The sequence below is a fragment of the Gymnoscopelus braueri genome (assembly GCF_963280865.1).
Source record: "Gymnoscopelus braueri genome assembly, chromosome: 6".
Classification (NCBI taxonomy): domain Eukaryota; kingdom Metazoa; phylum Chordata; class Actinopteri; order Myctophiformes; family Myctophidae; genus Gymnoscopelus; species Gymnoscopelus braueri.
Window position 1 is genome coordinate 16,209,366 of NC_137607.1, and position 27,675 is coordinate 16,237,040.

At 42.5% G+C, this 27,675-nt stretch overlaps 1 protein-coding gene across 1 annotated transcript; it reads left to right on the top strand.

Annotated features, from left to right (window-relative positions):
- Positions 1-696: 696 nt before the first annotated feature.
- Positions 697-27,675, top strand: aspm (assembly factor for spindle microtubules). Its single transcript, XM_080431553.1, has 26 exons — positions 697-1,056; positions 2,816-2,959; positions 3,101-4,649; positions 4,882-4,971; positions 5,131-5,232; positions 5,335-5,487; positions 6,363-6,602; positions 7,175-7,242; positions 7,379-7,520; positions 8,092-8,222; positions 8,604-8,779; positions 9,615-9,760; positions 10,278-10,363; positions 10,556-10,768; positions 11,583-11,787; positions 13,520-13,668; positions 14,765-14,893; positions 16,033-16,227; positions 16,759-22,476; positions 23,278-23,427; positions 23,533-23,724; positions 24,359-24,551; positions 24,707-24,861; positions 25,800-25,976; positions 26,415-26,584; positions 27,379-27,675. The coding sequence occupies exons 1-26, from the start codon at positions 766-768 to the stop codon at positions 27,479-27,481; spliced, it is 11,067 nt and encodes a 3,688-aa protein (XP_080287679.1). The 5' UTR covers positions 697-765; the 3' UTR covers positions 27,482-27,675.

Genomic DNA, 27,675 nt, shown 5'->3' on the forward strand with positions numbered 1-27,675 from the left:
ATCACTTTGGTATATTTCACTTTCAATGGCAGTAGGCTAGTAGGCATAACTGTTGAGGTGGACATTAATTAACGGAATATATATCTCCCTGAAGCATTATTATGGTCCCATTTGATGTCAACTGATTCTGAATTATTTCATAATAGCTCAAATAGGGATAGCTGCAGTGCCTCACTTTGTCCCAACATTTAACATATTCTATTTTCAGTACTTTTACTTTTGGTAGGCCTTTAAGTACATTTTGATACAAATACTTTTGTACTTTTACTCAAGTACATTTTGAACACCAGACTTTTACTTGTAACCGAGTACTTCCACATTGCAGTATTGATACTTTAACTTAAGTAAAACATTTTAGTAATTTTTCCACCACTGTAAGTAACTCTATGGTTACCGTTATTACACCTCCCAACAACACACCCACCCACGCACCGATCAAGCACGCAGTAGACGCAAACAGCAACGTAGTGACGTAGACGTTACTTTAAACGCAGTGAGAGTTTCCGATAGGCTGATAAATGAATGTTGTGTACGCCGTTCAAGTCGTCCTGTCTTCCCATTGGTCAAACGGACCATATACAGACGCTCCTCCACTGTGATTGGCTGACTTCACAACGGTCTCGATTTCAAACCGTGAAGGAGGGCTGATGAACGGTCGCACTCGCATGGTTTTAAACGGCACCAAACAATTCAGTCAGTCAGTTAGACATGTAGCGTGTGTTACAGACTAGTTTTGTGCGTTTTTTAAACATTGTTCGTTAAGAAATGGCTCTCGGTGAGAGTTCCACGAGGGCTCGGAACGGATATCTGGACATTATCAGTCCAATAAGGAAAGACAGCAGCAGCAGCGACAAAGAGAATGATATTCCAGTGCTGAGTTTGCTGCAGTTCTCCAAGGCTCCGTTCGTAACGTTCGGCTGTGTGAGGCTGGGCTCCTCCAGGTCTGCCCTTCTCAGGGTCGACAATCCGACCGAGGACGATGTGGCCCAGGTTAGGGTGGAGAAGATACCGTCCTCCAAGGGCTTCTCTGTGGATCACAGCTCTTTTACCATTCAGGTAACGTTGAGAGGAAACCTGGATTGGATGGAGTCAGTGTTCGTTCGTTATTAAATTGCTTAATGCCAGCGTTGCCATGTCCGCTTATTATAAGCGACGTTGTTGGGCTAACTTTTCTGTGAAGTTGCTTGTAGATATTGTTTTTTTTAATTGATTGAATACTTTATTAGCAGTTTGCAAAAAATGAACAGGAAAGTGCAGTTCAATACAATGTCAGTTAAGAGGATTTAAAACCCAAGAAGTGGTTCCGGGTTTTTTGGGCGTTTTTTATTTTAGGCATGCTTCCTAAATGTCGTTTAAAACAGTGGTTTTCAAATATTCTCTTGTCAAGTACCCCCCAAATGAATGTATTTGTCCACGCGCCCCCCCCCCCCCCATCTTAAAGTATTTTGTGACCCCTGTACCAGATAAGTGTTAAAATGTTAAATATATATTTGAACATGTATTAAATATTTAAAAAAAATCCAAGATCTACAATATATAATTCCCCCCCCCCCCAAAGATTTAAAAAATAGCAGATCTACAAGCTCACAACGCATCACGATGGGCGTTGTGAGCTTTTTTCAAAACATGCTATTTTCAAACATGTGACCTAGTCGCTTCTTTTGGGCTTGTTTTCATTGACCTGAAACATAGTGGGTATCTAGTGCCAATATGTGTTATTTATGTACTCAGTTATGACTTGTAACACATATATAAGCTATAGCAAACTAACTTTTTAAAACAAAATGGAACTATAAAACTGTCAAAATTACCCCAGAGACCAATAATAAATATTTACACACAGATTGTGATTTATTCCCTCCCAGTGCCTAAAATAAGTGAAGAAGTCTAATTTCATTGTGTTTACAACTTTTTTTAGGATCAGTTACCATTTTGGTGTAATAACTAGACCTTGATGAAATGAGATCATGCAATATTGCATTGAGCAGTAGTAGTGGGAGCTGGGAAATGTGAATAACAATTTGTGACATAAGGTGATAAGTTGTTTTTGTTTTGATGTTTGAAAAATACAGCCAAGGCAGGCCTTTTACCCCACTCTACCTGTTGTCAAAGTAAACACATAATTCTGATGGTAAAATAAATCTCCCGGCCGGCACTAAGAGCTCTTTATACATATCGTTAAGGTTCAAATAAATGCTATTTGTAGTGGTGGTGTGTTTAGGGGTGCAACAGTAAATCGAATTAATTGATTTAATCGAGGATATCGATGATCAATCGATGATCAATAATTTAATAAAATATCGATTTGTGATCTATCCCACTTTTGGGCATGTCCTTATAGCTGAAAATGTCACAAATAATTGCAGATCTACAAGCTCACAATACTTTGCACTGAAAAGTGTTGTGAGCTTGTAGATCTGCTATTTATGCTTGACACCAATGTGCAACAAAGTATAAAATGGGACCCAGTGGTTAATTAACTTGTTCATATATATAAAAAACAGAGTGACGTTGTGGTACAGAACTGTATGTAAGATTCTCTCAGCTATTACAAATTTACCTCTATAACTAATGACCGCTGGACGTATTGGACCTTTAACTGAGATTATAGTAACTTGAACTTGAGCTCACCAAGGCAGCTTAACTTCATAATTGTAGGAAGGAACCACAGCTGAGTTGCTCCACAGCTATAGAGTGACATAAACTAGTGACTGGCCAACCCTTTCCTAGTGAGTGAGACCTCATTACATTTGTGTTCTAGAAACTACAATTTGGCAATACCAACACACCATACCTGTTTGTTTTATTTTGGCAGCCTGGAAGCCATTTCATTCTGACAATAACCTGGACGCCATCTGAAGAAGGTGGAGTTCGAGAGCTGGTCATCTTCAATGCAAATGGCGTCCTCAGACATCAAGCTGTTGTGCTTGGGAGAGCAGAGGCACCAAAAAAGAAAAAGGTAAAACAAAATGCTTAAAAGCAGGAGACATTTTGGCATGTGAAAAGTCCATTGATTTTAATCACACATTGCCATATATTGCCATTACCTGGAGCATGTGATTTAAAACAGTATGTCATAATTATCTCTACTGTGTTTCAGAAAAGTTTATGGGATTCAATCAAAAACAAGAGGGCAGGTGACCGATCAGTCACACCTAGAGGCCCGAAAACGGGGACCACCTTGAAGATTGCAGCCAATAAGACCTTCCAAGTTCCCCGGAACCAGCAATACATGCGTGGAAAACCCAGGAGCCCATTTTCTTTGCTCAATGAGGGAGAGACAGTGCGAGCGAGGTCCCTCTCCAAGTACAGCCCCATTGAAGACAACCCTGGGCAATCGGCGCAGCCGAGGGCTTCTAAACCCACTCGGAGGCGAAAGTCAGAGGTCCTGTCAGACCAGGACAACGTTGAGAATAACTCTCCTGTTCTGCTTGTCCCTGTTGCCAATCCCATGGAGCCTACCAACAGTTCAGCTGAGCCTCATGAATTGGTAAGCACACCTGAGCACAGAGTGATTACCAGAGTGCTGAACAGGACACTTTCACCCATTGGAACACCAGAGAGCTTTAAAAACCTCATGCCCCGCATACGGTCACTTGAAAGCCCTGTTGATGCCGTGGCTACGGAAAGTGAACGTGTTTCACCCCAAACTCAAATTCTGTCCGTCAGAGATGCTCTGGCCATCATCGACTCTGACCTGATTCATCTCAATGCCAGTCCTCCCAATGCAAACTCCAGTTATTCAGATTCATTAGAATCCTTGAGTGGAAGTTATGGCGGTGGCTCCGAAAACGATGCCCTCACGTCTTTGCCTGACAGCCCCGTGGAGTCAGAGTCCAGTAAGCCACGACTTACATTCTTTGTGAACAAAAAGCCAGGCACGACTAGCCAGGTTGTTGATCCAGAGATCCAGGTTGGTGATAACCTAAGAGTTAAGAAGTGTTCTTTTACCTCGGCCACCGTGACAAAGGTCAAAGCCCCGGTTGCAACAGGCGAGAGAATAATAAAGAAGTCAAGACGAAAGCTCTTGGAGAAAACACTTGAGCTGACTGATGCCAGCGGTCACTGTGAATCCAGCCCAGCCACCCCCGACCTCCCTGTCATAGAATGTGACAGCAGCAGAACTGAGGAATCACCCAGCCCTCTACGTGAAAACAGACGGCCACTATGGAAGTCAGAATTCATCAGCATGACTTCAGCCTATGATGGTTTGCCTGCTCCCGCAACCTTCCTAGTCACATGCTCCCCGACCATGGCACCCTGCCCTATCACCTTTCCAGTCAGTTCTTCAGTGCTCTCAGTCCCATCTGACAATACATTCACCGTCACGTCTCCTCCATCCACGGTCCCATCCTCTCCTCTTCCCTGTGATGCGCTTAAGCAATCTTTAATAACCACTCCGCCACATCTTATGTTCGCCCCTCTGTCCGTCCATGAAGACTTGACATTCCCAATCCACAGCCTGACTGTGTTGGACATGGCGGTGAGGAACAAGAAGAGGAAGAGTGACGAGTTCTTGCAGGGGGAGAAGGTGGAGACTGTTGAGAAAACCGAGAGAGGTAAAAGGAGAAGAGTGGCAGCTGTTATGAAGGAGAAATCGGTGCAAGAAAAGAGGAGCGTATCAAAGAGGCAGGAGTCGAGAACAGCAGGTGAGGAAACGTGGAATGGATTTGAAAGACGGTGCCTAAATAATTATTTTATACGCTGTTGGTGTTCATGATCTCCATTGAAACTTGAAAGCCCCGATTTGTTGAATGTCTTGTTAGAAGAATTGAGACCCTTATTACAGGAGTACTGAGTGGTATAGCTATAGTTGGCAAAACTATTTTATTGTGCAGCCCCATGATGAGTTTTGCATTCTGTTTTTTGTTGTTGTTGCAGGTTCAGTGCGTTCAGTGCGCTCTGTAAAGACCGCACAGCCAGTGGCCCCTACCCAAGCCAAGCAACTAAGCTCCAAGAACCTGTCACAAGGTGTGTGTGAGGCTCAAATCTGTGATGTTAAGATGTCAATTGTTCCATAGTATGAATCTATTTTATATTAGCATGAACATCCTTTTTTGTTTGTTTCATGACAAAAATATGAAGGACAGATAATTACATTGGAAAATATTTTTCTGATTGCGTTCATAGCTTCACACTCTTTGAAGTCATTTGGTGCGCGGCCTGTGAAGACAGCAAGAATTGTTGCAGTGGCACAGTCTAAGCTGACCTTCATTAATCCTGTGCAAACAGGTATTTGATGTTTATTATGAGACAAATTCTTAAATTAAATCGGTGTGTTTTTTTGTGTGGATTGTGATTTAAAAAAACATATTTTGCATGATTTTCTTACAGTCATACCAAGACACCCAATGCCATTTGCAGCCAAGAATATGTTCTATGATGAGAGGTGGATTGAGAAGCAGGAGAGAGGATTCACTTGGTGGATTAACTATGTCCTCACCCCAGATGACTTCAAAGTAAACACTGAAGTTGCTAAAGGGAAAGGTAACATTAAATCAACATCTATTTTGACTTTGTTTGACAGTCTTTGGCCCATAGGATTGGTTTCACAAGCTCTGTTCCTATTCCAGTTGTGATTTCTGTTTTTCCTTGCCCTTTATTTAGGGCATTTAGTGCTGTCACAATCACGTTTGTACTGACTATTTGATGTAGCCCTGTATCTGTACTTCAGAGCGACCTTATGTGCCATGCATTTATTTGGAACTGGAAGTACCGATATGGGGCTTTGGATGGTGTATACATGGACGTGCGTGCAGTCTTCAATTTTAATTCCAGCCAATGATTAACCAATGATTTGTGTGACTTTCATGGAAACCTGACGTGTTTAAATATGCCGTTTGCTGAGTTCATCCAGTGAAAATGTTGATATAAATATTAAAGGGATACTTCACTTTCGGGCCGGGGACACATTTAAAAAAAATATTAAAAAGAAATGAAAAAAGTTATGGAAAATTCATGGCCCCCTCACACATTAGTAGGACACTGCGTGTCGTGAGGGGGCCATGAATTCTCCATAACTTTTTTCATTTATTTTTAATATTTTTTTTAAATGTGTCCCCGGCCCGAAAGTGAAGTATCCCTTTAACAGCTGTTGTCAGCTTGATACTTCATTTAAAAACTGTCTAACTGTCAAATTTGCTATTTGCTAATCTAAAATTGTATCACTTTTTTTGGGGTGGGATTTTTGGTGCAGGTTGTAAATGAAGTATCATGCTTACTTACTCGAGGCATTTTATCCTCATTAAATTAAGAATCCCTTAACCATTTCCAACACAACATATATGTGTGTGTGTGTGTGTGTGTGTGTGTGGATCTCAGAGCTCTAACCATTCCCTCTCTCTTGTCTTCATCTCCTGCAGTGAATGCTGTGTCTCTTGCCATGAGCAGCGATGACACGTTCAATGTGCCCAAAGCTCCTACCAAAGAGGAAATGTCGTTCAGCACATACACAGCTCGGCGAAGGCTGAACCGCCTCCGTCGTGCAGCCTGCCAGTTGTTCACATCGGAGGCCATGGTCAAAGCCATCCAGAAGCTGGAACAGGAAGTGGAGGCCAAGAGGCTGTTGATAAGAAAAGACCGCCACCTCTGGAAGGACATCGGTAAGTGGATGAAGTATAGGGCTGAGTGATCACGATTATTTCAAACATTTGCCTCGATTAATGAACACATTTCTTTTTATCTACAAGCTCACAACGCGTCCCATCTCGACGCATTGTGAGCTTGTAGATCGGCTAATTTCACTATTTCGTACGCCATCGTCGTACAACGAAGTATAATTCAGGGTTAAGTGGTTATTCATACTAATCGTTTTAGTCGATTATAAAAGATCTATTAGGATTTATTTCGTGTCTATTCAATCGAATAGACATCGATTGTTCGGGTATAAGTCGGTTATTGTTTCTAAATATCTGTTTTGATATATTTCCTGTTAATTGCCCAGCCATAGGATGAAGAATGAAGATTACTTTATTTATTTACTTTGTGGTCTTATAATTCATTCTATTTGAGCAGACTCTATTTTAATTGGGTGTGGGGAGCGGTAAACAACCTGGATCCTGGATAGGGGGTCCTTGCCCAAAAACATGTTTGAGAAGCACTGCAGTAGACTGAAGCCCCATTTTATGGCCTGTGTAACTAAGGTTGTAATGTTCTGTGTTTGTGTCTTTCATAGGTGAACGTCAAAAAGTTCTTAATTGGCTGCTGGCGTACAATCCTCTGTGGTTGAGGATTGGACTTGAGGTATTCGCACACAGCAATGTTGTCGTGTTTTACTTCTGTTCTCTGAACTGTGTTTCAAACAAGGCTTTCTCCCTTTTTAATGTGTTTAATGTTCATTGACATGATTCTCATCAATTGCATCTTGGCACACCTTCAGACAATCTTTGGGGAGCTGGTCTCACTGGAGAATAACGGTGATGTCTTGGGTCTGGCCGTGTTCATCCTCAAACGACTGCTGTGGAATCCAGACCTTGCTGCTCAATACAGACATGCCAAAGTGCCTAACCTTTACAAAGATGGTAATTTGGAAACAATTGTATTCGTACTGTCTATGTAGCGTGAAAGAGCTGATACAAGCACTGTAAAAGTATACTACTAAGAGATTTTCAGTGGTGGAAAAAGTACTTGTTACAAGTAAAAGTCCAGCATTCAAAATTTACTTGAGTAAAAGTTTTGGCATCAAAATGTACTTAAAGTATGAAGTAAAAGTAAAAGTACTAAAATGTTTGAAAATAGCAGATCTATAAGCTCACAACGCGTCGCGATGCGAGCTTATAGATCGGCTATTTTCAAATAGCCTATGTATAAAATAGGGCTTAAGTGGTTAATGTATGTTTCATAATATCATAATTTATATCTGAAAAGTAACTAGTAATTAAAGCTTTCAAATAATTGTAGTGAAGTAAAAGTACAATATTTGCCTCTGAGATGTAGTGGAGTAAAAGTACAGAAAATGGGAAATACTCCAGTAAAGTAAAAAAAATCCTCAAAGTCTACTTAAGTACTTGAGTAAATGTACTTAGTTACTTTACACCACTGGAGATTTTACATTTTGGCTTCATTGATGCTCATTTCACTTTCTTTGGTTAGGCCACGAGGAGGCGCTGTCCCGCTTCAGTCTGAAGAAGCTGCTCCTGTTGGTGTGTTTCCTGGACAAGGCCAAAGAGTCTCGACTGATTGAGCATGACCCCTGTCTGTTCTGCATGGACGCAGAGTTCAAGGTAGAGCAGCACCCCCACATGCAGGCTGACAACATAGTTTTTTTGCAATTGGCCCAAACCTTTGTAACCACAACATGAACATGTGGTTAAAAAGTGAAGCTGCACCACATGACCAAAATGCTCCTTTAACCAATTAAAACCAGCATCTGCGTCATTTTAAATTTTAACGTTGGCTGTTCAAAAATAGCAGATATACAAGCTCACAGTGTGTCACTTGTTGCGAGCTTCTACATCTCATATTTTTGAACATTTTTGAAAAATCTTGAAAGTGAAATCCTTTACATGATTGACAGATCAGAATGGGTCGGTTACACATGCTTTTTTGCCATGCTGCTTCTTTTTACTAATCCCCACTAATGTGTGTTACTGTTGCTGCTACAGACGAGCAAAGACCTGCTCCTGGCTTTCTCCAGGGACTTCCTGAGTGGAGAGGGGATCCTTCCTCGGCATCTTGGTTACCTGGGATTACCAGTATCCCATGGTCAGACACCCCTGGATGAGTTTAACTTTGCTGTGAGGAACTTGGCAGTTGACTTGAAATGTGGAATTCGTCTAGTGTAAGTGAAATGTACTGTCATGTCATAGAGTATCTTTGGGCAACATTTCACACATAGAATTAGAAGATTATGTAGATTAGAGAACAGAACACTATTCTTCATTGCATTCCACAAATACTGTGGCTCTCTTCCAATGATTATAGTAGCCTTCCATTGTGTTTTGGTTGTATGAAAACGGTAGGGTATGAGAAATTGTATTGATACAAAGCCATATACAGGGAAAACGCCTGTAGTATGGTGCTCTTTAGTCTTGTGCAGGAATAAATAAATGAAGTATGTTAATATTGACTAGTCTGAAGTTGAGGTTGGCAGATGAAAGTCTGGACTGCAAACTGCATGCAAACTCTACACTAGCCATACTTCACAATAACGGCTATGCTTCAGTGCCTGAGCAACCGTAGGTATAGTTAATAACTCAGACTATGAGAAAATAACATTTGATTCACACTTTAATTCAATAAATAGATTAATATAGCTGTCAATATAACTGAACTAGTGAGGGGGTGTGGTTTTCCACTCCGTTTTGGCGTCTTTGTGCCTGGATAATGACTAGTGTCTTCTAAGATGGGAAATTTTACCACAACAACTGAGTTTAGTGCTAGACTTTATTTTGACATCATGGCTTGTCACCCTTTCTGTAAAGAAAGAGAAGGTCTTAATGCTCCCTAAACAATTTACGAATAGAGCGGTAAAAAAAAACATTTCGGCCTCTAAGGCCTTCGTCAGGTATCACCCTCTCTGTCCATATCTCACTCACCTCACCCAGGGCTGGTTATGAAAGAGCTTTGTGTTGTCCGTATGTCTCGTTTCACTTTCATGTGGGCTTTACCTCTAGGCGTGTGATGGAGCTGTTCATCAAGGATTGGAGTCTATCACGTAAGCTGCGTCTTCCTGCCATCAGCCGCCTACAAAAGGTCCACAACGTGGAAATTGCACTGCAGGTCCTCAAAGACAGAGGTGTTGACCTTAAGGACGAATATGGTAATTGGCATATTTTACTCCTTTCATGGATGTATTCATTTTATTGTCATGGTATTTTTATTTATTAATTTTTTCTACATTTTCTACCGCTCATTGACTGCATCTGTCACTTCTGTGTGAACACTTGTCATTTGTTTGTAAACACCATTTATTTAATTTGAAACAGCTGTTGTTTGCCTACCAAGACAAATCTGCATAATGAAAAGAGTGAATTGCTATACACAGTTATAAAAAAAAGAAAAAGAAATCACACATTGTTCAAAGAGGGTATTTGTGTGCAAGACTGCAAGTGTGCCTCAGTATAATTGTACATTATCTCAGTCAGTTTAAAACAAATTTACTTTAATCTTGCACTGAATATAAACTTGATTAAACCAACATTAAAATACACTTACCTAAAACATAAAATGGAATGGACAAGAGTAGAATTTTCCATTGAAGGGAAGGAAATATAAGCGATATACCAACTTGGATTAAACGATGCTATCATTGATTGTCACAAAATGTGTATTTGCAGGATCTGCCATCGATTCCAGAGATATTGTGGATGGACACAGGGAAAAGACATTGAGCCTCCTCTGGAAAATCATCTTTGCCTTCCAGGTGTGTACCCAATTCTGCCCACGGGTATTTAAAACAAATGGATTACACATGTAAAATCCCACAATCCGTTTCAGTTTGGGTGGAAGAGATGTTCTACTCACTCCTCTAAGGCACATCCTTGGTACAATGTAGCAGCTATAGCTACTAGTACTTTATCATATCGTATCATGTGCCCTCAAATTCCTGCTTTAGGTGGAGGTGATTTTGGATGAGGAACAGCTGAGGGAGGAGATTGATTTCCTGAAGAGAACCTGGAGCACTAAACAGAGGCTGGCCTCTCTGAGGGCTGATAAGGGCCTAACGTTGAGCAGTGCAAAGGTCAGGACGCCATACAAACACAGCAGCACCAAGATCGCCCTTCTGATGGACTGGGTTAATGCTGTCTGCGACTTCTATGGCCTGAAGGTGAGAAGAATGATGACTCTTGGCTCATAGTGGGCATGCTGTGCACACAGCCACACACTTTAGAAAAGGGGTACATTTTCTTAGTGTAGATATTTGAATATGCTTTATGTACAGTATGTTTTGATAATCCTTTGATGTATCCTCTAAATCAGGGATGCACAAACCTTTTCAGCAGTGACCGAGTCACCCAGTAATTGATCCAAGCTTATTATGCGATTGACTATTTCTGTTTACTGCTGATAGCCATGTTTCTATCAGTAATTATTATTAATATTGATATTATTAGTCATTGTTTTCTTTTTATATTAAACCTTTATTTAACCAGGTTGACCACTTGAGATATAGAATCCCTTTGTGAGCGTGAACTGGCCAAGATGGCAGCATAACGTACACATGACATAAAAGGGATAACGCCTGTAGTGTACTCAGGAAAAACAAGCAACATTTTGACCAAACACAAGGTCTTCAGGCAAACTAATGTGAAGGTTTTTAATACACACCAAAGTCTGTTCTTAAAAGTAAAATTGCAGATGATGTGGCCTGGTGTGTGTATGTTCCCACTTTAATACACTCTGTAGGAGGAAAACCTAACTATTATATACTATTAAAAAAAACCAGGAAAGCATCTGTGTCATTTTAGATTGGCTATTAAAAAATCGCTGATATTCAAGCTCGTACATCTCACACTTTCAAGATTTTTCAAAAATGTTCAAAAATGGAACTACTGATTGGTAGAATTGGCCTCAGGTCTTTATGTGTTAAAAACAAGACAAAACAACCAACTTATGTGACTTGTTTGTTCCCGTCTGTGCAGGCAGAGAACTTCACGGTGTCATTCTCTGATGGCCGTGTCCTCTGCCACCTGATCCACCACTACCACCCCAACCAGCTGCCAGCGGAGGCTGTCAGTCAATGCACCACTCAGACCGTGGAGTGCTCCCACCGGGGGCGAGTAGAACTCGACTCCTCAGGCAGTGACTCGGACAGCTCCTTTGACTCCAGGCAGATGGGCCAAGATGGTAAATGTTTATAGGGTTAGAATTTACTTTATTGTCACGTCACTGGTTTACAGGTGTAAAGAAGTGGCTGACATTTGCTTTGCGTAAGCACCATCATTGTTGTTTTGCAGAAAGGGAGAAAAAGACAAAGGACAGGGGGAAAGGGAGAGCAAGAAAAATTCAATAAAATCAAACGTGTAATAATTTAAAGGTAGGGTAAGTGATTTTCTTTGGTTAAAATAAGTGTTAAATAGCTCTATATTCTGATAGTACTCATTGCTATAGAGTGTTTGTTGAGTAAAAGGAGTCTCCTTGTCTCTCCAGCTCTTTATAAAACAGAAAATGCATTTTTGTTTCAGTTTCAGTTTCATTTCCAATTTTATCCAATCAGGATAGAGAACTCAATCAGGATATAGATTAAACAAGTGAAATTGGAAGTGATGACACTAAGAAATGAGCAAGGCAAAATTGGAACTGGAACACTATAAAAATGAAGCTTAAAAATGGGTACTTTCTCCTGATTGGCTGAGATTTTGACACCTACCGGAAAATGTATTTTCTGTTTATTAAAGAGCTGGAGAGACGGGGAGACTCCTGTTACTGAACAAACACTCTATAGCAATGATTACTATCAGAATATAGTGCTTTAACCTTTTTAACAAAATACTTTTTGTTTTAACCAAAACATATCACTTACCCTACCTAATGTCAAAGGGAACATGAAAAGATCTCTCTCTCTCTCTCATTTTTGATTCATTACATGGGATGTTCTCTGAGCTATGGTAACATAGTATGACTGCTCAGTGGTGAATGAATATGTTGATATCCGTTTCCCTCCCTTAGAGAGAGATATGACAAAGCAGTAAATTAAGCCTTTTGTAGAGTTTATCAAGCTTACTGTTACTGACTTGGAGATATAGCTGGTGTGTAACAGGTGTCAACTACCAGTTTGTAGTTAATGGTATTGGTAATAATTGATCACGAGACTGTGAGCTCCTCTGAAATCAGTGCTTTAGCCTGGAAGGTTTACAGTGCGAGAGAGACCCGGCCTCCTTGCTAAGCAGTACCTTTTAAAAACCACACCTTGACACTGGGATGCAGCCAGTTACATTGTAGTTTGATACACATTAATCTCTCAAGAACAGATTCTGCACTGCGTTGGAATCTGTCGGGGAGGTTCGTCATAACGTGTGCGCATTCAGATCAGGAAGCAGGCTGCGCTTTACCCAATCAAATGTAGTGGGCGGGATTCACATGTCCGTCGATCTTTCCCCCTCGAAACAAACCCAAACTAATTTAACAATAGCGTCCGCGGAGCAGACAAAACCACGGAAAGATATTCACATTTTAACTTACTCTTTCATCATAGAAACAAGTGGGCTTATAACCAAAACGATCCATGTTCTCTGGGAGAAGTGGTGTTAGTGTTCCGTGTAGAAATATTGTTAGTGGGAATGAAAACATAGTGGCACCCACCGGAAGTGAAAGCTGAAGGCAGACCTCTAAACCCCGGTTTCCTTGCGCACTGGTGTCACGTTTTCTTCCGCCCAGAGCCAACAGACATAGAACAAACAGCAGAGGGCGCTGTTTTTCATTTTCAGTTGGCGATGGGTTCCCAGATTGGATACACATTGAACATGCTACAGATGTGGTGTGTGTGTGTGAGACTTGAAAATTGTCTTTACTAATTGACTACTGGGGAAAAAAAGGCCATCCTTACCACCAATGTTTTATGTTCTTGTGTTATACACAGGTCAAGAATATTCCTCTTCGGACTACAAAGAGCTCCTGGAGAATGAGAAAAACAACTTCAAATTGATAAATTCTGCCGTCACTTTCCTGGGTGGAGTACCTGCCATGATAAACACAGCTGACATGTCCAACACCATCCCCAATGAGAAGGTGAGAGTGGCTCAAGTCTGCCAAGACCATATCAAAGTCAATCACTATTTGCAACATACAATACATGTGCTCAAAGTTTAATTGGGGCAGAAGCACATTAAGAATCAATATGGTAATTGGTAACCCAAATACCACAGTACATAACTGACACACACAGCAACAACAGCAGCTTAGTGCAGTGCAGGACAGGACGGAGCGTGTGAGTACAGTTGAACTGGGAGAACACAAGGCTGTTCCCCCAGTCTGCTTGCCATGCTCACCACTCGGAAAATAAGAAGCTTCATATTATTATATTATTATATTTTGAGCATAATTAAACACACAGGGGTGACCGTTGCCATTTGGAGCACCGTTTCAGGAACCAGTTTGAGCACAATGTGCTCTTTGGACACACACATGCATCTTATTAGCGTGTCCACTCCAACCCTGACCCTTAAGCACCATGGACAGCAATGCTGTCGCGAAATGCAAGCCATCCAAGTTTTAAAACCTAATTGATTATTACGCTTTCCTTTTTTCTAAGAGTTGTAGGCATTGGTTTTTTAATAAGACGGGCAATAACAGGCTAAAACACCCAGGTCGTCGTATGCGTAATGTGGGCATTACGCATACACATGCATTTTATGGACCGGGCAAAAGCGAGCATGATAATGCGTGCCATCAGCAACACTGGGGTGGAAATGAAATGGGAGAGAAGGCTAGCTGATACTCTTTCTTTTTAAGCCTGCTTCATTTAAAATCTGCCTGCTCTGCTCACATGCTCTGCTGCAGGAGCACAGTGAACATATGTGATATTATGAAGGAGTTGTGTGACGTTTAAAAGAACAGTTGTACTCACAGTTTGTAATCTATGAACCAGCAACTAAATTTGGGATGAGAGGGCACAGATTACACTGATAACTATTGTAAAGTACTTACAGTATGCAATGAATGGCAATGGAAGTGCAGACGAGGGTCATGAGTAGAACTTTATTAGATATTTAGGGCATACAGTAGTAGTACAATGATTGCTTGTTGCCAGACATGATATATTATTTTTAATGTGAATAATTGAGTGGCATTGCTTCCTTATCACCACATCCGTGTTGTTTTCCAGGTTGTGATGTCGTACCTGTCGTTCCTGTGTGTGCGTCTCTTGGATCTGCGCAATGAGACCAGAGCTGCTCGGGTCATCCAGGACGCCTGGCGAAAGTACAGGCTGAAGAAAGATCAGGAACTTTACCAGGTCAGTTAATCACGTCGATGTGTTCAAAGAACACATTTCTGGAGAATACACCACAAAAAGAAACAAAGGCTTTTGATGTTTACCTGCTATCCTAGTTGCTTTGTTGCAATGCACTATGACTTGTTTTCTTGGCACTCTGATAACTAACTTACTCATAACCATTTAACCCAGTGGTTTTCAACCCTTTTCATATCAAGGTCCATTATTTATTCGGCATTTGAGTCATGGACCACCATTTGATGAGATTTAGACTCTCAGACCCAAAACTTAGAATATTTTGTTGTCGTTTGATAATATTTTGTCCACATTTCCATGCTGTGTTGATAGTACCATAGGAGAGATGACAGGCAGACTTTGATCAAAATAACAATTCTTTAATTACGTAATGCAGATGTTTAGCAATAATTTAACTCTTGAGAGCGTAAATTGAAAACAAATGGACCCGTAAGGGTCGCTCTCAAGGGTTAAAGATCTATAAGGGTCCATTTGGTTATACCAACTCCATCATTTAGCTGGGGACCACCTGGAACCCCCTCAAGGACCACTGGTGGTCCCCGGACCACTGGTTGAGAACCACTGCTATAACCTATTAATGGTTCATGGCGCTTAGTGCTTACTCTTATCAGGGTTAGGGTTGAATTTATCAGGGTTAGGGTTGAATTTAGCCTGGGATGCCTAAATTGGAAACATAATCTGAACACTTTCAGGAAAGAAGTGTTTGTTGGCCTTTAATTCTGTTGGAGGAGATGTGCTATTTTTCTTAGTTCTAAAGTTTTTCTTTTGGTTAATGTGTATTATTGTTACAGCTAACGGTATTGATTTTGAGTAAGTGGTGAATGTTAATAATCCTAGACATGGTTTGGCTGCATATATAGTGCATATAATATATATGTGCCCCTTTACTGTTAACGTATCTCCTTAACAATAGAGTGCAGAGGTTTGTAGTCCTAAAACCCAGAATAAACCTGAAGTCTGTTTTTTTTTAATGGGTTTTTGTTTAGATGCCTGAAATAAGGTCTGTGGTTTACAGAGTCTTTGATTTTCACGTTTTGTTCTATGACATAAAATACATCAGTAATGGACCGTTCGCTAAAGCCCCACCTAATCTTGCCTCCATCTTGTTCCATGACCTCATACAGGAAAGAAACGTGGCTGCAGTAAAGATCCAAGTGGTGGTCAGAAGCTTTCTCCATAGGCAGAAAGCTAAAAGGCAGAATTCTGCTGCCATTGCCATCCAGGCAAGATGGAGGGGTTATGCAGCCCGCAATGCTCTGAGGCTGAAGGAGGAGGCTCAACGCCAGGCTCTGAGATGCAATGCAGCCACGGTCATCCAGGTAGGATTTTTATATTCACATTTTGAAGGTAAAGAAGAATGTTTTGAGATGTAGGAAACGTACAGGAGTAGCCAAAGAGACATTTATCTACACCCAACAAATCTTTTTAAACCACACATGAATAAAGTATACATTATTGTTCAGGCTTGTGTAATTCAGTGGATCTCAACCTGGGGGTCAAGACCCCATATGATTCTTATTTTTTTTGGCGGGGGTCCCCATATAACAATTTAAGGACTTTTAAGACCTTTTTAATACCTAAAAGAAAAACACCATTACTGCATCAATAGTAATCAACAAACTAAACTATAAAAACTGGTCAAACATTTGCCAAATTGTCAAATAATATAAGAAAGAGGAAAAATTCTGACATTAGCCGATCTACAAGCTCACAATGCCTCGCAGTGTGAGTCGTTGTGAGCTTGTAGATCTGCTATTTTCAAAATGTGTATAACTTTGAGTATCAACTATAAGCTAATCGTGAATAAGTTCAATAGCTCATACTCTACAATAATTATTTGTCCACTGCAGGCTCAGTGGAGGATGTACACAGCTAGGAGGGCCTACCAGCACCTCAACTATAGTGCCATTGTTGTTCAAGCTCATTGGCGGATGAGGAGGGCGTCCTCTGCCTATGCCAGAATGCTGTGGGCTGCAGCAGTTATTCAGAAATACACAAGAGCATGGACCACAGCAAGAAGAGAGCGGCAGCATTACATCTCACTTAGAACGTTAGTCGTCCAGCTCCAGAGGAACTACCGGAGACGGAAGGCCCAGCGACTGGAGAGGTTGAACCAAGCGGCCAAAGTGATACAAACCGCGTTCTGCAAATGGCACAAGGAAAGGACGGCGCGAACAACTGCTGCTGCCCTGAAGATTCAGTCTTGGTACCGAATGCACACGTGTCTCCTTCGTTATGCAAAAATCAAGAGGAGTGCTCTCGTCATTCAGGCTCATTACAAAGGTTACACGCAGAGGCGCTGCTTTCAAAGGTTGAGGCTTCGGCAACTGTCTGCCATTGTCATCCAGAGTGCCCTCAGAGGGCATGTTGTCAGAAAAAGGCTAACTGTGACGAGACAAGCTTCTGTCGTGATCCAACGCTGGTTCAGGGCCTCTGTGAAAAGAGATCTCGACAGGAAGAATTTTGTTAAGGCGAGAGTTGCTGCTACCGCCATACAGGCAGCATATCGTGGCCATGTTGCACGGAGACTACTGAAAGAGCAGCACCAGGCAGCGACAGTTATCCAGGCGGCTTTCAGGAAGTTTGCAGCTCAAAGGCGCTACCTGTCCTTGAAAACAGCAGCCATGGCCATCCAGAAATGGTATAGAGCAATGGCATTGGCTCAGAAGAAAAGGAAGGAGTATGAGGTTCTCAGGCACGCTGCACTCTCTATACAAGCTGTTTGGAGGGGGAGAGCCGACAGGAAGAAGTTGGAGAACCTGCACCAAAGTGCCACACTAATACAGGCCCATTACCGTCGGCACAAAGCACATACACAGTATAAGTCAAGAAAAGCAGCAGCCATAGTGATGCAGAGGCAGTTCAGAGCTTACACGGCTGGCAAGGTGATGAGGGCAGACTACCTTCAGGTGAAGGGAGCTGCCGTCATTCTCCAAGCAGGGTTCCGAGGCATGAAAGTTAGAAGAGAGCTGAGAGGAAAACGTCAGGCTGCTACTGTTATTCAGTCTGCGGTGAGAATGACGAGATGTAGAAAACGATACTTGCTCCTCCAGAGTGCAACCATCATCATCCAAAGCCGATACAGGGCTCTCCTGGAGGGCAAAGAACAACAACGGGAGTACAGGCGGCTAAGGCATGCCACCATGAAGATACAAGCTGCCTACAGAGGTTTCAGAGTTCGAGAAGATCTAAAGCAGAAGAAAGACGCTGCCACTGTCATTCAAGCTCACTTCAGAATGCACAAAGTGCGCGTGGTCTACCTTGCCACCAAGTGTGCTGCTGTTGTTGTGCAGGAGCGCTACAGGGCCCAAAGGCTTAGAAACGAGCAGATGCAGAGGTACAGAACCATGAGGTCTGCTACTGTCGTCATCCAGGCTGCATACCGTCGTCACAGAGCGAGACTTGAGGTGGCGGAGATGCACAGAGCCGCCATTGTCCTTCAGAGAAGGTTCCATACTCTAAAGGACCGAAAGCGCTTTTTAGCGATCAAGGGTGCTGCCGTTTTCTGTCAGCAAAAATACAGAGCAATTAACCTGGCAAAAAAAGACCGGTTGAATTATCTGTTGAGGCGCAGGGCAATAATATCCATCCAGGCAGCCTACAGAGGGATGGTTGTCAGGCAGCAGATGCATACTGAACGCATGGCAGCAATAACCATTCAGTCCCACCTCCGAAAGTACCTGCAGAGAGCCCACTACAAGAAACTGCAGTGGGCTGCAAACACAATGCAAGCACGTTTCAGGGCCAATAAGCTGATGAGAGAGGAGGTACATGCTCTAAATGCTAAAAAGAATGCAGCTGTTATCTTACAAGCTGCTTTCCGTGGTATGCAGAGCAGGCAACAACACAAACAAAAGCACCATGCAGCTACCGTTATCCAGAGAACCTACAGAACCCACTGTGAACACAGACGCTATCTCACCTTGAAGTCCTCCGTCATCACTATTCAGCAACGTTATCGAGCCACTCTGGCAGCCAAGCAGCAAATGCAACAATACCAGAGAATGAGAGATGCTGCTGTCTGTCTCCAGGCAGCATACAGAGGTCACAGGGCAAGACAGGCTATTGCTCTTCGGCATCAAGCAGCTACTGTCATCCAATCTGCATTCAGAAGTCACAGAGAGCAAATCAAATTCCAGGCCATGCGCCTGTCTGCCATCCTCATCCAGAGATACTATAGGGCCTGCATTCTTCAAAGACGAGAGAGGGAACGATTCCTGAAAATGAAATGCTCTGCCATCATCCTTCAGGCTGCATTAAGAGGTCATTTTGTGCGACGTGAGCTCAACAATATGCACAGGGCAGCAACTGTCCTTCAGGCCAACTTCAAGAGGCATAAGCAACAGTCTGCCTTTAGGAGGCAATGCTGGGCAGCAAGTGCAATTCAGGAGTGGTTTAGAGCTCAGAAACTGAGAAGCATCCAGGTGAAAAAGTACCAACGAGTCAGAATGGCTACCACCACATTACAAGCAGCCTTCCGTGGTATGAAGTCCAGGCAGAGAATCAAACAAAAGCACCATGCAGCTACCGTTATCCAGAGAACCTACAGAACCCACTGTGAACACAGACGCTATCTCACCTTGAAGTCCTCCGTCATCACTATTCAGCAACGTTATCGAGCCACTCTGGCAGCCAAGCAGCAAATGCATCAATACCAGAGACTGAGAGATGCTGCTGTCTGTCTCCAGGCAGCATACAGAGGTCACAGGGCAAGACTGGAGGTTGCTCTTCGGCATCAAGCAGCTACTGTCATCCAATCTGCATTCAGAAGTCACAGAGAGCAAATCAAATTCCAGGCCATGCGCCTGTCTGCCATCCTCATCCAGAGATACTATAGGGCCTGCATTCTTCAAAGACGAGAGAGAGAACGATTCCTGAAAACTAAACGCTCTGCCATCATCCTTCAGGCTGCGTTAAGAGGTCATTTTGTGCGACGTGAGCTCAACAATATGCACAGGGCAGCAACTGTCATTCAGAGAAGGTTCCATACTCTAAAGGACCGAAAACACTTCTTGGCGATCAAGAGTGCTGCTGTTTTCTGTCAGCAAAAATACAGAGCAATTAACCTGGCAAAAAAAGACCGGTTGAATTATCTGTTGAGGCGCAGGGCAATAATATCCATCCAGGCAGCCTACAGAGGGATGGTTGTCAGGCGGCAGATGCATACTGAACGCATGGCAGCAATAACCATTCAGTCCCACATCCGAAAGTACCTGCAGAGAGCCCACTACAAGAAACTGCAGTGGGCCGCAAACACAATGCAAGCACGTTTCAGGGCCAATAAGCTGATGAGAGAGGAGGTACATGCTCTAAATGCTAAGAAGAATGCAGCTGTTATCTTACAAGCTGCTTTCCGTGGTATGAAGAGCAGGCAACAACACAAACAAAAGCACCATGCAGCTACCGTTATCCAGAGAACCTACAGAACCCACTGTGAACACAGACGCTATCTCACCTTGAAGTCCTCCGTCATCACTATTCAGCAACGTTATCGAGCCACTCTGGCAGCCAAGCAGCAAATGCAACAATACCAGAGAATGAGAGATGCTGCTGTCTGTCTCCAGGCAGCATACAGAGGTCACAGGGCAAGACAGGCTATTGCTCTTCGGCATCAAGCAGCTACTGTCATCCAATCTGCATTCAGAAGTCACAGAGAGCAAATCAAATTCCAGGCCATGCGCCTGTCTGCCATCCTCATCCAGAGATACTATAGGGCCTGCATTCTTCAAAGACGAGAGAGTGAACGCTTCCTGAAAATGAAACGCTCTGCCATCATCCTTCAGGCTGCGTTACGAGGTCATTTTGTGCGACGTGAGCTCAACAATATGCACAGGGCAGCAACTGTCCTTCAGGCCAACTTCAAGAGGCATAAGCAACAGTCTGCCTTTAGGAGGCAATGCTGGGCAGCAAGTGTAATTCAGGAGTGGTTTAGAGCTCAGAAACTGAGAAGCATCCAGGTGAAAAAGTACCAACGAGTCAGACTGGCTACCACCACATTACAAGCGGCCTTCCGTGGCATGAAGTCCAGGCAGAGAATCAAACAAAAGCACCATGCAGCTACTGTTATCCAGAGAACCTACAGAACCCACTGTGAACACAGACGCTATCTCACCTTGAAGTCCTCCGTCATCACTATTCAGCAACTTTATCGAGCCACTCTGGCAGCCAAGCAGCAAATGCATCAATACCAGAGAATGAGAGATGCTGCTGTCTGTCTCCAGGCAGCATACAGAGGTCACAGGGCAAGACTGGAGGTTGCTGTTAGGCATCAAGCAGCTACTGTCATCCAATCTGCATTCAGAAAGCACAGAGAGCAAATCAAATTCCAGGCCATGCGCCTGTCTGCCATCCTCATCCAGAGATACTATAGGGCCTGCATTCTTCAAAGACGAGAGAGGGAACGATTCCTGAAAACTAAACGCTCTGCCATCATCCTTCAGGCTGCATTAAGAGGTCATTTTGTGCGACGTGAGCTCAACAATATGCACAGGGCAGCAACTGTCATTCAGAGAAGGTTCCATACTCTAAAGGACCGAAAACACTTCTTGGCGATCAAGAGTGCTGCTGTTTTCTGTCAGCAAAAATACAGAGCAATTAACCTGGCAAAAAAAGACCGGTTGAATTATCTGTTGAGGCGCAGGGCAATAATATCCATCCAGGCAGCCTACAGAGGGATGGTTGTCAGGCGGCAGATGCATACTGAACGCATGGCAGCAATAACCATTCAGTCCCACAGCCGAAAGTACCTGCAGAGAGCCCACTACAAGAAACTGCAGTGGGCTGCAAACACAATGCAAGCACGTTTCAGGGCCAATAAGCTGATGAGAGAGGAGGTACATGCTCTAAATGCTAAGAAGAATGCAGCTGTTATCTTACAAGCTGCTTTCCGTGGTATGAAGAGCAGGCAACAACGCAAACAAAAGCACCATGCAGCTACCGTTATCCAGAGAACCTACAGAACCCACTGTGAACACAGATGCTATCTCACCTTGAAGTCCTCCGTCATCACTATTCAGCAACGTTATCGAGCCACTCTGGCAGCCAGGCAGCAAATGCATCAATACCAGAGACTGAGAGATGCTGCTGTCTGTCTCCAGGCAGCATACAAGGGTCACAGGGCAAGACGGGAGGTTGCTGGTCGGCATCAAGCAGCTACTGTCATCCAATCTGCATTCAGAAGTCACAGAGAGCAAATCAAATTCCAGGCCATGCGCCTGTCTGCCATCCTCATCCAGAGATACTATAGGGCCTTCATTCTTCAAAGACTAGAGAGGGAACGATTCCTGAAAATGAAACGCTCTGCCATCATCCTTCAGGCTGCATTAAGAGGCCATCAGGCTAGAAGAGAGAGAGCCAGACAAAATCAAGCCGCCACCTTGATACAGTCCTGCTGGCGATGCTCGGTCCAGAGGCGTACTTTCAAGAGGCAGAGGGAGGCAACTGTGGTTCTACAGCGGAGGGTCCGGGCAGTCTGGCTAGCTAGGACAGAGCGGGACAACTACAACCGCATGAGAAGTGCCGCCATTACGCTGCAGTTCTACTGTCGACGCTGGATTACAAGACGTCAGGTAACGGTAGCAGTCACCCATATTACACTGAATTACTTTATATTTCAAATTTCTACTTTAAATGAAAACTGGTTCTATGACTTTGACTTGTGTATTTTTGGGCGGTGAAACCACCCCTATAAGTGAGGTTTGGATATTTGTACAATTTTGTACAATTTTATTTGTACAATTTGTACAATGCACCGTGATTGGCCAATCACAGTCTATTCAGGACTGTGATTGGACAGTGTCACATGACACATGTGCATAGCCCTATATAAGAAACCATAACTTGAAAAAAAACCATAAATTTGTTTTTTTCAAGTTATGGTTTCTTCCATCATAAAGAGTGTTTCAATAAATGTATTTATTTTTTGTACATGATTGGTTGACTCCATTCAGTATTGTGATTAGCTAGCAAGACACCGCCCACTTCATACAGGGTGTGATTTTTGGGCGGTGAAACCGCCCCTATAAGTGAGATTTGGAAAAATGTACATTTTCCTGCGCTGTGATCTGGGCCCAGGAAATTTGTACAATTATCCTGCGCTGTGATTGGCCAATCACAGTCTATTCAGGACTGTGATTGGCCAGTGTCACATGACACATGTGCATAGCCCTATATAAGAAACCATAACTTGAAAAAAACCAAAATTTGTTTTTTTCAAGTTATGGTTTCGTCCATCATAAAGAGTGTTTCAATAAATGTATTTATCTTTTGTACATGATTGGTTGACTCCATTCAGTATTGTGATTAGCTAGCAAGACACCGCCCACTTCACACAGGGTGTGATTTTTACTAATTGTACTATGGTTTTCTAGGTACAAGAGGCAGGCGAGGCACAGAAGAGGCTACGTTTTGCTGCAGCGGCCTTCCACCACCTCAGTGCCATAAGGATCCAGAGATCCCTGAGAGCCCACTGGGCCCTGCAGTCTGCAAAGAAACAGATCCACTCGGTCATCGCCGTACAGGTACGTCTATATTTTAAATAGGAGTTCAGATCAGTTTCAGTATAAGAGTTGCTCCGCGACGATTCCAACTCTCAAGACTTCAACTTATTTCTCTTGTCTCGCCAGCGATGGGTCCGAGCGAGGCAGGAGAGGACACGTTTCCTGGCGAAGAGGAGGAAAGTAGTGATCGCTCAGAGAGCTGTCAGGCACTGGTTAGCCCATCGCCACCATGCTGCCGCCGTCATCCAGCGTGCCGCCAAGACATTCCTTCTCCTCAAGCGTCAGAGGAGGCTCCAGAGAGGCATCATCAAAGCTCAGGTACTACACTAGGGATGCCATTACAATTTGTGTCATTACTTCCAACCTCTCCCCACGTGCTCATTGCTCAAGCGCCAGGAGGATGAGCTGACTTTAGCTGGGAGAGAGAATTGTTTAGTTGTATAATTGATTCATTTGTTCATTAAAAGAATAAACCTTTAAATTAATTTAATTAGAAATATACAGAGTGGCATTTGCTTTGAAACAGATGTAATACAGCGTGCACACAGAAGTGCATAAGAACGTGTGAAGCAGCACATATTCTGTAGCTTGTAGTAGAATAGTGTATTTTCAAGGGATAAAATCATAGTGTCTGATAGATTTCACTGTAAAGAAAACACAAGATGTCTCCCATTATTACACTCTTGTGTTCGATTCACTCATGTATTCAATGCACTCAGAGTCGAGTGACAATATTATTATTACTTATTTGCTATTAATTACTATTTTTTGGGGCAATTACACTGCCTTTAGATTTTTGAACAGTTCAAATAATTGTCTAAATTATTTGATGCATTTAATTGAATATGCTCCCTTTACTTCAGGGAGTAAATCGCAGCGAAATATGTTGTGCAAAGTAGTTAGAAATATTCCCTTGGCTTTTCTCTTTATTCTATTCCTCTACCTTCTCAAGGCTCTGTGGAGAGGGCATCGCTCCCGCATGCTTCATGACAATCCCAAAGTGGTGAAAGTGAGACGCTGCCTACAACGAGTGTCCACTGGTGTCCGAGAAGAAGACAAATTGTGCAACAAGACATCCATAGCGTTGGACTACCTCCTTAAATACAAAGACTTTGCTCACATTCTGGAAGCCCTACAAAACCTGGGTAAGGCCTTGCCATCTGCTTTACTGTAAAATCTGCTAAAGAGATGAAGTTGTGTAAATGTATTGCAGGACACCATCCAAAATAATCCTGCTCCATGTTCTGTGTTTTTGTACTATTTTTATTTTATGCATGTTGTATGTATTTCATCTGTACAGAGACGGCAACCAGACTGTCACCGGAGTGCTGTGAACGCCTGGTGGAGAGTGGCGCCACAGTGAACATCTTCATCCTCATCCGCTCCTGCAACAGGAGTATACCGTGCATGGAAATTATTGCTCACTCCATCCAGATCCTCCTCAACCTCACCAAGGTACCTGGAACAAGGAGCTGGCTTTATTACATACACACTTTTAATTACTAATGGCTTGGAATACAAGTGCTGGAAACATTAGTGTGTTACCTGGGTCGGGGAAAACTACTGCTTTAGTACACTAATTTAGAGTGTTTGTCATGGCTTGTAACATCAGCTTGCATAAAAGTCACATTTAGAAATGTATTCACATTTTACCTAGAATATCATGCTCCAGGTGACATTTATTTCAGTCTGTTCATTCCACTGTTCTGTTTTTTGGCTGGATGTGACAGTAAAGGGGGAATGTGCATCAGCACATTCTGTCCAATGTGAAACACTATATTCCCCTTCTCAAAATGTCTATCTCAACAGAAAAGAGACATCCCAGTGTTCAATGACTAGATAGACAAAGAAGAAACATATCTAGAGCTTCCTCTCTGGTCTGTTACACTTCCTTCAGACATTCAGTTCCACATTCAGGACAGACATTATGGCACTCTATATTACTATTCTTTACATGCAGTGAGCAGTTGTCCTTCCGCAGTTTAATAGTGTCGCTGTCAGGTGGAAACCTTGCATGTCAAAAAATTTACTTTTCAAGAAATAAAATAATGATAATCTGTGTTCCACAGAACCCAATGTAGTTCATATTTAGTAAATACTTGAATTGTTTAAAATGTAAATATTATAAAAACACAAAGACAGACTTAACCCCTATTTTGGGCACGTCATAGTATGAATTCTTCAAAATGGAGAAAATGGCAATTCAACTATTTTGTCTACTTTTGCGTGATACTGTCATACGCTAAAGTATAAAATAGGGCATTTATTTATAAGAAAACATAAAAATATATATCTATAAAAGTATGAATAGGATTCTACCAGACAGCGACAATATGTTAACTCTTAAAACATGATGAAATGTACTAATTTTCAACCTTCACCTTCTACCTCAGTACCATAAGACCACAGAGGCAGTGTACGCAGTGGAGAACTCTGTAGAGACACTGCTGGACCTGTTGCAGAGATACCGGGAGAAGGCTGGTGATAAGGTGGCGGACAAGGGAGGCAGTATCTTTACCAAGGCCTGCTTCCTCCTGGCTCTCCTCCTTCAGGACCGGCAACGGGCTCAGGTCTGTAGCAGCCATCCAGTCCATGTACAGCAGTGCTTCTCACTGTGCTGCAACCTTTTTCATGTCAAGCACCCCCAAATTAATGTTATTTGGCCATGGACCCCCATCTGAAATTATTTTGTTCCAGGGACCACCAGACAAGATTAGTGTTGATAAAGTGTTTCAAAAATATAGTCCACATATTCTCACGATTAAAAAAACGCTCACTACATGGCGGCTATTTTCAATTCGCCTATGTATATAGCGTTATGAAACTGATGTTATGCTATATTAACTTTTTCTGGGGACCCCCTGCCAGACCATTGGGTCAGCAAAGTATTGGATTTTAGTGATTAAAATTGTAATCTTCAACTCGATTGAAACAAGTTACAAGTATATCATGTTTGATTTTTTTTTTGTTGAATGATGATTTTTGTTTTGTTTTTGTGCAACTTTTAGGAGGTTAAGACACTCCCCAAGGCTCTGGATAGGATCTCTAGCATCTACCGTCTCACAGCCCGCAAATTTAAAATGGATGCAGAAAGAACACTCGTCAGAAACAAGATGAATGCATCCATCAACGGGAGTTTCCTGCAAGCGACGCCTCGCAAATCCCGGCCTGTGCCAAAGTAAGTGTGTGGCTGTTAGGGTTTGGAACCGGATCCAACAATGAGGACCTGGAATCGGTTTCTTCATATTTGGAACCGTTTCCGGAACCAGTTTTATCACACTGTCAGAGCCGGTATATGGGCTTCACGTCTGCTATATGCAATTACAATACTAGTGGTTCTCAAACCTTTTAATTTAGAAATAAAAGACCATCATAACTCTGAGAGTGTACAAAAGGAAACAATTGGGTTCCATTTGTACACTCTCAGAGCTACAGACTAAGGCCAGATAAGGGTTCATTTGGAACCCACTGTACCGGTGGTTTTCAACCTTTTTCATGCCAAGGACCCCTAAATTGATATACATTTGGCCGCGGACTCCCCTCTGAAAATGTTTTGTGCCAGAGACCCCCCAGAAGAGAAGATTTGTGTTAAAAAATGCTAAATTATTTTTAAAATGTTCAAAAATAGTAGATCTATAAGCTTGCAGCGCGGTACGAAGTGACGCGCTGTGAACTTGTAGATCTGCTATTTTTGAATAGCCAACGTATACAATATGGATAAAGGGGTGAAAATGTATTAACATCTAACCCCCTCAAGGACCACTGGTGGTCCCCGGACCACTGGTTGAGAACCACTGCCCTATAGGAATCGTAAAAAGTAACAATTAAGGAATCGGACCGTTAGGGGGAATCTGTAAAATCCTAAAGGACCCCAACATATAGTGGCTGTGTGCTATTAACTGTGTGCGTGTTGAACAGAAGGAATATTTTCAATGTTGAATTGATTAACCCTTTTTTTTCTCCATTTTTCAGATTTGGACCAGACTGGGTTCTCGGAAAAAATAAGCTCAAAGATATTGTCGATCCTATTCGAGCAATCGCGATGGTGGCGGAAGCATTTTCTATTGTGCTGTAAATATGTTGTTTTTCACTGTTTGAAATTGCATAATGTTTGTTTTTTATATGCACGCAAGTCTCCTGCAGGAGGCGCGTCTGAGTCTCCAGACATAAAAACGGATGATGATGATTGTAGTACAGGGAAATATACTATGACACAGTATTGTCTTTTCCTGGTTTTAAAGGTCAATAAAGTTATGCAAGTTATTTTTT